General features: G+C 39.7%; 1 protein-coding gene across 1 annotated transcript in view; it reads right to left on the bottom strand.

Moving 5' to 3' along the window:
* LOC149275150 (PRKCA-binding protein-like) overlaps positions 1-12479 on the bottom strand; it is a gene marked incomplete at its 5' end in the record, with an annotated part of 100792 nt that overhangs the window by 67464 nt on the left and 20849 nt on the right. Inside the window, 3 exons of the mRNA XM_089504943.1 lie at positions 410-502; positions 1434-1567; positions 2648-2710. Of these exons, the coding sequence (XP_089361069.1) occupies positions 410-502; positions 1434-1567; positions 2648-2710 (290 nt within the window). The remainder of the gene's footprint in view (positions 1-409; positions 503-1433; positions 1568-2647; positions 2711-12479) is intronic.

The raw sequence follows: 12479 nt of genomic DNA, 5'->3' as shown, positions 1-12479 counted from the left end.
AGGTTGAAATAATGGTTAGATTCCTCTTAATTCTGTCTAGCCTTTAGATAAAAAATATGCATACAACCAAAATAACTACTAACTGTCAAAACAAACTTAGTACAGTGGAAAGCAGTTACAGTTCATAAAAAGTGTTGCCTTAAATTATATAAGACAATATTTCATACAAATTTTAGAGCTGCCTTCCTTGTTTCGAATTTTGGTACTAGTGGAAAAACTACCAGCAATACTAGAATACTATTAACTTGGCAATGTAGGATTACTTTTTTCTTTTTCTCTGCACTTCAGTACATTAATTTCTTTCATATACCCGTCTAAAAGTTGTACTGGTAATTCTGACACACTATTACATGTCCGTATAGCAGGCATTTACACATTTACACACAAATACCACAAACATGTTCCATACCAGATATTCAAACTTCACATCAAGATATTTCCGGATGGTGAGCTTCGTGTCAGGTATCGCTTTATTTAGATAGGTGTTTAAATCACTCAGCATCTGTCAGATGGAAAAAATATTTTCAACAAAAGTTATTTCTGTAATGTCCCGTGGGTCCAGTCCATTGACTGAACAATTGAACATAGAAACTGATGTTTAGTCCTTTAACACGTAGTAACCAGGGTAATTACAATACAGAGAAACAGAGGCTGTAGTATAGGTCTGTGCTGAGAAGGGAATCCATGGAAGGTTAACGCCTTTGTGAGAATTGACATGTCTGGCATGGCATGCGGTCGAATGAACAAAATGTTAAAAACAATATATAAAAGATAATGCCCCTGCTGCTAGCAATATACACGAGGAGGAAAAAAATACCTTTCTTGACCACAAGGTACAAAAGTAAGGAAAGAGTGTAGAAAGAAAGGGGGTATTTTAAGCCCTTACAATATAAAAAAAAATACAAAACAAATACAAAAATTCATTGGGTATTTCTAAACTCAGGACACATATTAGAATCTATTTAGCAGGTTTTTTATTAGCTTTTGTAGATGAGTAAAAGATGATCAAAATAATGGTATCTAAAGAAAGATGCTCTTCTCCTGAAAACAGCAAATACATGATTTGCATGGGTACAGTAAATGAGAAAAAAAAAAAAAATTACCGCTAGACACAAACAACGCAGAAATGTTAAAACCATTGTCAGAAAGGGTAGAATATATCAAAAACAGTCCCGTCACGAAGAGGTTAAAGAAGATTAACATCCCTCAGATGCCAGTATAAGGGACACCAAATTGTGTATGAAAAAAACAGGATAACGAAAACAAAAAGTAAGCTAGGGAAAAGACATTAAGGATAATATAATTTTTTAATTAGTATTTTTGCTTGAGAAAGTGTATTTTGTCAAACAAATTAGTTTTTCAGAGATAATGAAATAAAACAAGATTGTAGTAGTGGATTCCTAAACACATATGATTTGATTCATCACTCTTACCGGCTTTATGGTCTTTAAAAGACCAATTCCAAACTTCTCAATGTTGCGATGTGCATCAGCAAACTTTACAAATGCCTCACTCGCAGCTGGCTGAGGCTCCCTCACACCAATTACTGAGAATACATCCCCGAATGCTGTAAGTACAAAGTGTGTATCTGTATCATATGTATGTAAATGATTGTTACAATCTATGGACAAACGTATTGGGACATGTAGTTGACCCCCCCCCCTCTTTGCAGCTACAAAACACAATTTATTTGGATTGTTTGTTTAGTAAGGGTCTCTCAGAATTGAAAAAAAACCCATTAGCTTCCATGATTATTTCTAGAAGGCTATATAGACTCCTAGCAAATGTTATATCCCACTCTATCCCATACAGTATGAAAAGCTAGCCCTATGCATTCAATTTCTGGAGTCAGGAAATTATGGTTCCTGAAATACATGGTATAAATGTCAAACAAACTGATCATCAGATAACAAAATAGGCCAGGTAACCAGGGTCATGAAAGGGTTTAAAGCATTTATGACAGATCATTACTCTTGGTATGACAGTCCTCCAAATTTATTAGGAAATTAGTAAATATAGTATTTGCTTGATTATAAAAGAACCCTGATTATAAGACAACCCCCCAAAATTCGAATATTAATTTAGAAAAAAAAGAAAAATCCTGAATATAAGACTACCCTATAAGAAAAAAGTATTATTAGCAAGCATGGCATTTTAAAACAGTCTTGTACTATACTGACTGGAATATCTCTAATGAACACTTTTACACTATGGACTAGCGGACTGCATTGGGACTGCATTGCAAAAAACTTGCGGGCGCAGGTGGTCTTTCTGGGGCTGCGGGCGGGCAGGCACTGTACCTGCTCGGGAAATCAGGTAAGGAGGGGGCCCTGATTGGCCACAAATGTGGCGGGAGCGGGCGGGATTGGCCACAAATGTGGCTGGAGCGAGCAGGAGCGGAACACCCACATTGCGGGAGCGGGATTCAAAACAGCGGGAGCGGGCTTAAAAAAGCAGTCCCGCACAGGGCTCTACTATGGACTATATATTAACACCACATTTATTTTTTATATCTTTAATCCTTAGCTAATAATAGTGCTGATCAGTTTGGTCCTTGACCTAAAGGTTCTTAACATTAACAAAGATATTTTATGACTGTAAACAGATCTTGCAAAGCAAAGATAATACGTTTTATAAAATATATTACCTCTGTGTGTCTGGGAAAGTTCAAAGAAAGCTCTCAACAAACGTTTGCTGTGCTCCATCAAACCTAAGGTAAAATAATTGTGAAAGAGATGGAGAAAATATATGGAGATTACAGTATGTCCTACTTAAGACTGAGTAGAATAAAAGCACATGACATAGGGAACAACATTGAAAAATAAATAACACTGGCTATCATTATTTTAAACTGCCAAAGAACAACTGAATTATGCATTACCTAGATTACATGCAGCTAATAATGAATAATGGACAAATAAAAGTTAGGGACAAGAAAAACTGCACTTATATTGTAACTGTTGTAGAAACGACTTATAGAAGCTGCTGTTGTGGATTCTATATTGAACTATATGTTGGCAGATTATTGCATATGCATTTCTACTAGACTTGTGCATTCGTATTCGGGGGAACATGAAAATGAACACAAATGGTGCGTTTTCGTTGTTCAGCCCGAATACCGAACATACGAACATGGCGGCGGCAAAACGTATACAAAGACAAAGACACACAACACGAAGAATCTTCGTGTTAGTCTTCGTTTACTAATCTCACTGGTCCCTTCCCCATTTAGCCTACCTTATCTACTCAGCATTGCAATTGGTTGATGCTAGAGGTGGCCCCTGCAGGCGACCAATAGAGTCGTTCTTATGGCCCTTTAACTCCTGATGGCAAACCTACAGATTTCCACTCCCGTTAACCCCTGCGATGGTGCATAGATAGCAGGTTCGCCATCAGGGGTTAAAGACCTTTAACGCTTGGAGCGGGGAGACAGGCCAAGTTCCCTGGTTGATGCCAGAGGAGGCCCCTGCAGGCGACCAATAGGCACGGCCCTTTAACTCCTGACGGCGCAACTTGGCCTGGGGAGACCATGGTCTTCCTGCTCCAAGAGTTAAAAGTCTGTACAGCAAGGGGATCGTTTGCATCAACCAATGAAGTACATGTGCACTTCATTGGTTGATGGCATAGGATGCCCCTGCCTGCGACCAATAGAGTTGCTCGTACGGACATTTGAAATCCTGGCGCCAAAGCTGCTGCGTAGTGCGTACCGCGGTAACCCCGTATTAACCCCTTCTACAAAAAAACAGAAAACAAACGAACACAAAGAATGTACACAAATATTCGCCTGAACCGAACACAGGAACGGGCGAATATTCGTGGAATATGAAGATTCCCCCCCCCCCACGAAGATGAACACAAAGAGTTGGCCGGCACCTGTGATACGAATGTGACGAGTATGGGGTGCGATTGAATAAGTTAGTATATTCAGTTAGCCAAAAGGATAGTAACTAACATGATTCCCCGCTGCTATAGTCAGAAATATAGAGGATAATATAGTTCAGAACTTGTTGTGCAGAACCAGAATTATGACTCATAATCTCATGATTTCCTATGTAGAAAACAACTTAAATGCGCATGATCAGCATACGTTGATCATGCACTCGAATCTTCTAGAATGTTATACTACACATTTATGCGCGTGATACTCATAGGATACAGGTGTTTTTATTCATTCACTGCGCCAGATTGGAAACATTCTTGTGAACAAATTAGTGTATAAATGAACGGGGATTTGCAGGAGAATCTGGGATTTACTGAGGCTTCGAGCCTACGTTTATCGGTCGACCTTGCAGTGATTTCCCGGATCCTGAAAAGCAATCGCTTGTGAAAGTCCCCCGATTGAGGAGTGATGCTACAATATCCGGTGATGTATTGATGTTTACTCTTTATTGATTAATTGACCATGTACTGCATGCTTTAATTGAATAAACAAGATAAAGAATACGTTTTACCACAAAACTGTTTCAGTGTGCTTGACTTGTATGTCAATGAGGGCGGGACAGCTAACATACTTTGAGCGGGTAAAACAGCACCCAAGTCTAATTTCTACAGTGCCAGAGCTATAATAAGCATTTGAACAAATATACCAGAATTAACATAACATTTTACACAGTCAAGTAGGTTCCCAGTTGAATGTCCTGATTGGTGCTATAGAGAGATGTTGTGTTTCGACAGCCTGGTCTCCCGTTAAACAGACACATTGTAACAGTGTTCATCCTTCTATTGCCAACTAAATATGCAACATGTGGTTGGCAAAGTGGACACCAGGAGCCGACCCTATATCTCATATATGATGGCACTGTAGAGTCCCATCTCCACAGTGGCTACAAATGATCAGAATTAAAAACGTTTTAATTGAAAAGCTGCACACACCATACTTATTTAGTTCAACTGCTTTTACAAAGTGTATTGCAGCACAACTAAGCAATTACCTAGACTCTTTTACTCTGCTCCTGTTTGTAGTTAAGAATGCTGAAAAGGTTAAGAAAATATTGCTAGTTTATGTTTAGGGTAACACAATCTTTGCAGTGTGGTTTCCTGGACACTTCTTGAGAAGTTTTGTTTGGGGGAGTGGGGTGTGTTAAGGGTGTGGCCAAAAGAAAAAACTAAGAGAAAGGACAGGAAAAAAGGAGAGAATAGAGAGAAAGATGAAAGGAAATAAGGAAAACTAAACAGGAAAGAAGAGAAATAAAGAAGGGAGGGGTGCCAGGGGCAGGCATACACTCTAACATTTAGGAGGTGTGTTGCATGTATATGAGCAGCCTTTTAGTGTACAGCCACACAGCACTACACCTCCCAGCACTCAGTGTTCAGGAGATTGTGATATCATGCTGGAAATCAGGGGAGCCTCCATTTCACCTCTCCAGCCCTATAAATAGCTTCTAAGCTTAGTTAACTTTGCACTTATGGACATGGTTAAATTTGGAACATACAACCGAAAGAAATCACTAAGTTACAAATATACAGTATAACTGTTAAGTATATCTTTTCCAGCAAAATGGAGATTTTCCAAGCTAGCTAGGGGAGAACAGGTTTTTCCACTACAGTCAGGGGGCTAGAACAGCAAATAAGTAGGTGGGGAAAGCATGCAGGCTAAAAGGACAAAGCCAGGCAGAGTTTGGTTACAACTGTTCTGAAGAGCCTGAATTTAGCCCCTCACATTTTTGTAAATATTTTATCTTTTCATGTGACAACACTAAAGAAATAGTGAGTGTACAGCCTGTATAACAGTGTAGATTTGCTGGCCCTTCAAAATAACTCAGCATACAGCCATTTATGTCTAAACCTTGGCATCAAAAGTGAGTACACCCCTAAGTGGAAATGTCCAAATTGGGCCCAAAGTGTCAATATTTTGTGTGGCCACTGTTATTTTCCAGCACTGCCTTAACACTCTTGGGCATGGAGTTCACCAGAGCTTCACAGGTTGCCACTGGAGTTCTCTTCCACTTCTCCATGACAACCTCACGGATGTTAGACACCTTGTGCTCCCCCACCATCCGTTTGAAGATGCCCGACAGATGCTCAATAGGTCTGGAGTCATGCTTGGCCAGTCCATCACCTTTACCCTCAGCTTCTTTAGCAAGGCAGTGGTCGTCTTGGAGGTGTGTTTGGGGTCATTATCATGTTGAAATACTACCCTGAGGCCCAGTCTCCCAAGGGAGGGGATCATGCTCTGCTTCAATATGTCACAGTACATGTTGGCATTGATAGTTCCCTCCAAGAACTGTAACTGCTGGCAGCACTCATGCAGGCCCAGACCATGATACTCCCACCATCATGCTTGACTGTAGGCAAGACACACTTGTCTTTGTACTCCTCACCTGGTTGCCGCCACACACGCTTGACACCATCTGAACCAAATAAGTTTATCTTGGTCTCATCGGACCACAGGACATGGTTCCAGTAATCCATGTTCTTAGTCTGCTTGTCTTCAGCAAACTGTTTGCGGGCTTTCTTGTGCATCATCTTTAGAAGAGGCTTCCTCCAGGGACGACAGTCATGCAGACCAATTTGATGAAGTGTGCGGCGTATGGTCTGAATACTGACAGGCTGAACCCCCTCAACCTCTGCAGCAATGCTGTCAGCACTCATATGTCTATTTCCCAAAGACAACCTCTGGATATGACACTGAGCACATGCACTCAACTTCTTTGGAACCTGTCCTGTATGGTCTTGCCCATCGTGCTGCAGCTCAGTTTCATGGTCAATATTCTTATAGCCTAGGCCATCTTAATGTAGAGCAACAATTCTTTTTTTCAGATCCTCAGAGTTCTTTGCCATGAGGTGCCATTTTGAACTTCCAGTGACCAGTATGAGAGAGTGTGAGTGATAACACCAAATTTAACACACCTGCTCCCCATTCACACCTGAGACCTTGTAACACTAATGAGCCACATGTCACAGGAGAGGGGAAATGGCTAATTGGGCCCAATGTGGACATTTCCACTTAAGGGTGTACTCACTTTTTTTTGCCAAGGTTTAGACATTAATGGCTGTATGTTGAGTTATTTTGAGGGGACAGCAAATTTACACTGTTATACAGGCTGTACACTCACTACTTTACATTGTAGCAGAGTGTCATATCTTCAGTGTTGTCACATGAAAATATATAATTAAATATTTACAAAAATGTGAAGGGTGTAGTCACTTTTGTGAGATAGTGTATATCTATACAGTTCTCTGCAACCCACTTCATCTCCGAAAATGTGCCCAGGAATTGATAAGTACAGCGAAGGAAAAAATATTTGATCCCCTGCTGATTTTGTACATTTGCCCACTGACAAAGACATGATCAGTCTATAATTTTAATGGTAGGTTTATTTGAACAGTGAGAGACAGAATAACAACAAAACAATCCAGAATAACGCATTTCAAATAAGTTATAAATTGATTTGCATTTTACTCAAAAAAAACATGACTCAGTACTTGGTGGCAAAACCCTTTTTGGCAATCACAGAGGTCAGAAGTTTCTTGTAGTTTGCCACCAGGTTTGCACACATCTCAGGAGGGATTTTGTCCCACTCCTCTTTGCAGCTCCTCTCAAGTTATTAAGGTTTCGCCGCTGACATTTGGCAACTCGAACCTTCAACTTCCTCCACAGATTTTCTATGGGATTAAGGTCTGGAGACTGGCTAGGCGACTCCAGGATCTTAATGTGCTTCCTTCTTGAGCCACTCCTTTGTTTTTAAAGGGTCATTATTTTGATTGCATCATATAATTTACCATTAAAACCATATTCTGACTTTTACTTGTAAAGTCTTTTACTCATCTACAAAAGCTAATGGAAAAACCTGCTAAATAGATTCCATTTCTCCTGAGTTTAGAAATACCCAATGTTTTTATGTTTTTTTCTGCAAGTACAAGTAACGTTTTGCTATTTCAAAACCATTTTTTCCAAATCTGGTAATTCTTCTCCCATGTGCTATTTCAGGTATCTTTGAAGCTAGCCAATACAATTTACCCCATCAATCCATATATTTTTGAAGACTAGACACCCCAGGGTTTTTCAAATGCTAGCATTTTAACTCTTTCTATGCACTAATTCTACCGCCAGTGTTTGTGGTAGTTATTTTTTTGCGTTTTGTTACACACATTTTACTTCATGTATGAATTTATAGCTCCTGGCATAAGCCACTATCAAACAACCCCATATATGTGTTTAGCAACTTCCCCCGAGTACAGTGATACCCCCCATGTTTGCCTGGCTGTTTGGGGGCAAAAGAGCCACATTTGGGGCATGCACATTTTTCAATCTTGAACTCTGACATTTGGTGATCCTGGGCCCATGCCCTATTTATTACATCTTTGAGCCTGGCTAATTCAGTGTTCCCAATAAAACCATATATTTTTCAAAACTAGACACCCCAGGGTATTTTAAATGCTTATATTTTAACTATTTCCATGCACACATTTTACCACCAGCCTTTGTCAAAGTTTGCAGTAGTATTTTTTTTGTGTGTATTTTTCCTACACACGTTGTTCTTTAGGTATGAATTTACAGCTCCTGGTATATGTCACTGTCACACAACACCCCAATATGTGTTCAGCAACATCTCCTAAGTACAGTGATATGCCACATTCATGAGTTTGTGGGCTAAAAGGCCACATTTAGGACGTGTGCATTTTTCAAATTTCAAATTCAAATTTTTCAAATAAGTTATAAATAAATTTTTTGCATTTTACTCAAAAAAAACATGACTCAGTACTTGGTGGCAAAACCCTTTTTGGCAATCACAGACGTCAGAAGTTTCTTGTAGTTTGCCACCAGGTTTGCACACATCTCAGGAGGGATTTTGTCCCACTCCTTTTTGCAGCTCCTCTCAAGTTATTAAGGTTTCGCCGCTGATATTTGGCAACTCGAACCTTCAACTTCCTCCACAGATTTTCTATGGGATTAAGGTCTGGAGACTGGCTAGGCGACTCCAGGATCTTAATGTGCTTCCTTCTTGAGCCACTCCTTTGTTGCCTGTGTTTTTGGTCATTGTCATGCTGGAATACCCATCCACAACCCATCTTAAATGCTCTGGCTAAGGTGAAGTTGTCCTGTCCCTTTAGCAGAAAAACGCCCCCAAAGCATAATGTTCCCACCTCCATGTTTGACGGTGGGGATGGTGTTCTTGGGGTCATAGGCAGCATTCCTCCTCCTCCAAACACGGCGAGTTGAGTTGATGCCAAATAGCTCGATTTTGGTCTCATCTGACCACAACACTTTCACCCAGTTCTCCTCTGAATCATTCAGATGTTCATTGGCAAACTTTAGACGGGCCTGTACATGTGCTTTCTTGAGGGGGACCTTGCGGGCGCTGCAGGATTTCAGTCCTTCATGACGTAGTGTGTTACCAATTATTTTCTTAGTGACTATGGTCCCAGCTGCCTTGAGATCATTGACAAGATCCTCCTGTGTAGTTCTGGGCTGATTCCTCACCTTTCTCATGATCATTGAAATTCTACGAGGTAAGATCTTACATGGAGCCCCAGACCGAGGGAGATTGACAGTTATTTTGTGTTTCTTCCATTTGCGAATAATCGCACCAACTGTTGTCACCTTCTCACCAAGCTGCTTGGGGATGGTCTTGTAGCCCATTCCAGCCTTGTGTAGGTCTACAATCTTGTCTCTGACATCCTTGGACAGCTCTTTGGTCTTGGCTATGGTGGAGAGTTTGGAATCCGATTGATTGATTGCTTCTGTTGACAGGTGTCTTATATACAGGAAACAAGCTGAGATTAGGAGCACTCCCTTTAAGAGAGTGCTCCTAATCTCAGCTCGTTACCTGTATAAAAGAGACCTGGGAGCCAGACATATTGCTGATTGATAGGGGGATCAAATACTTATTTCACCAAGTAAAATGCAAATAAATTTATAATATTTGAAATGCGTTATTTGTTTTGTTGTTATTCTGTCTCTCACTGTTCAAATAAACCTACCATTAAAATTATAGACTGATCATGTCTTTGTCAGTGGGCAAACGTACAAAATCAGCAGGGGATCAAATAATTTTTTCCTTCACTGTATAATAGCTTAACATTGCTTTAAACAAATATTTTTAGGAAACCACTTGGATAATCAACATGTAGTGTTTCTACTATAATTGCTGTAATACTGTGTTAATTTATATGCTGCATTGATGTCTAGCTAATAGCTATTGGTGTTTTAGAACATGTTTAACCCCTTCATGACAATGGCTGATTTATTTATTTTTTACCCTTCGTGACAAAGGCTGTTTTCTGCAGTACTCGTGTTTAGCTGTAATTTTCTTCTTTCTTGTTTACTGAACCCACACAAGGTTTTTTTCATGACAAGAAGGGCTTTCTTTAGAAGTCATTATTTTGATTGCATCATATAATTTACCATTAAAACCATATTCTGACTTTTACTTGTAAAGTCTTTTACTCATCTACAAAAGCTAATGAAAAAACCTGCTAAATAGATTCAATTTCTCCTGAGTTTAGAAATACCCAATGTTTTTATGTTTTTTTCTGCAAGTACAAGTAACGTTTTGCTATTTCAAAACCATTTTTTCCAAATCTGGTAATTCTTCTCCCATGTGCTATTTCAGGTATCTTTGAAGCTAGCCAATACAATTTACCCCATCAATCCATATATTTTTGAAGACTAGACACCCCAGGGTTCTTCAAATGCTAGCATTTTAACTTTTTCTATGCACTAATTCTACCGCCAGTCTTTGTGGTAGTCATTTTTTTGCATTTTGTTACACACATTTTACTTCATGTATGAATTTATAGCTCCTGGCATAAGCCACTATCAAACAACCCCCATATATGTGTTTAGCAACATCCCCCGAGTATAGTGATACCCCCCATGTTTGCCTGGCTGTTTGGGGGCAAAAGAGCCACATTTGGGGCATGCACATTTTTCAATCTTGAACTCTGACATTTGGTGATCCTGGGCCCATGCCCTATTTATTACATCTTTGAGCCTGGCTAATTCAGTGTTCCCAATAAAACCATATATTTTTCAAAACGAGACACCCCAGGGTATTTTAAATGCTTATATTTTAACTATTTCCATGCACACATTTTACCACCAGCCTTTGTCAAAGTTTGCAGTAGTATTTTTTTTGTGTGTATTTTTCCTACACACGTTGTTCTTTAGGTATGAATTTACAGCTCCTGTATATGTCACTCACACAACACCCCAATATGTGTTCAGCAACATCTGCTAAGTACAGTGATATGCCACATTCATGAGTTTGTGGGCTAAAAGGCCACATTTAGGACGTGTGCATTTTTCAAATTGGAAATTAGACCTATGGTCATCCTTCCCCCTGTGTTAATTGGGACATTGTTGAACCCGGCCAATTCAATTTACCCCATCAAATCACCCGATGGGCATTTAACATGCCAGTATTTTAGCTCTTTCCATGCGAGAATTGTTTTAAGATGTTTTAGGACTTTTTTATGTATACTTTTTTTGGCCGCTACCATCTTATTTATTTATTTTTTAACTATTTTTATTTTATAATTTTTTTTTTTTATTTGTTTTCACTTTTTTTGTTTTTACACTAATCACACTGTGATTAGAAAGCTGGGCTCCATTGACTTGCATGGTTGAATGCAGTACCTGTATTCAACCTGCAAGTCGAGCCAGAGTTCTCCGGAGGGTCTGGAGAGACCATCTTCAAAACTTTTTCAACTCTTTTTTGTTGAAACGACGTGCTGCCATCTTGCTAGTGGCGAAATCACTCACAGTGGCGGTTGTGACCGCTCTCCAAAGTGGTCACGGCGTGTCCTAGTTTGGGAGTTCGGTGTTTAGAAAGGGTCCTTCCAACCTGGACCACTGCACAGTACAGTGATACCACCCATGCATGGATTTTCTGGGTTGTTTGGGAGGTAAAAGGCCACAATTGGGACATGTACAATCCATTTTTTTTTAACTTGGAATTCTGACATCTGGTCCCTTTGACTCATGTGTTTTTTGGACAACTATAAAGCCGGACAATTCAATTTATCCCATCAAAACATACGTTTGAAACTAGACACCACAGGATATTTCAGCTCTTTCACATCCATTCTTTCTTTCACATATTTAACGAATCATTGGTAACGGGAGTCGTCCCAGGAGATTGGAAAGTAGCGAATGTTGTGCCCATTCACAAAAAAGGCAGTAGGGAGGAGTCGGGCAAATACAGGCCAGTTAGTCTTACATCTGTAGTGGGGAAATTAATGGAAACTATTTTAAAGGAAAGGATTGTTGAACATCTGAAGTCACACGGGTTTCAAGATCATGCCAAACGAATCTTATTGATTTTTTTGATTGGGTGACTAAAGTAATTGATCAAGGTGGTGCAGTAGACATTGCGTATCTGGATTTCAGTAAGGCCTTTCACACTGTGCCACATAGAAGACTTATAAATAAACTGCAATCTCTGGGTTTAGATCCTAATGTTGTTGAATGGATTAGGCAGTGGCTGAGTGACAGACAACAGAGGGTTGTAGTCAATGGTGTATATTCAGAACAA

Source organism: Sceloporus occidentalis, unplaced genomic scaffold (genome assembly GCF_023333645.1).
Source record: "Sceloporus occidentalis isolate IW3139 unplaced genomic scaffold, rSceOcc1.0.p SCAF_299, whole genome shotgun sequence".
Lineage (NCBI taxonomy): Eukaryota > Metazoa > Chordata > Lepidosauria > Squamata > Phrynosomatidae > Sceloporus > Sceloporus occidentalis.
Note: the sequence above shows the minus strand (reverse complement) of the source record. Positions and strands in the feature narration are given on the sequence as shown.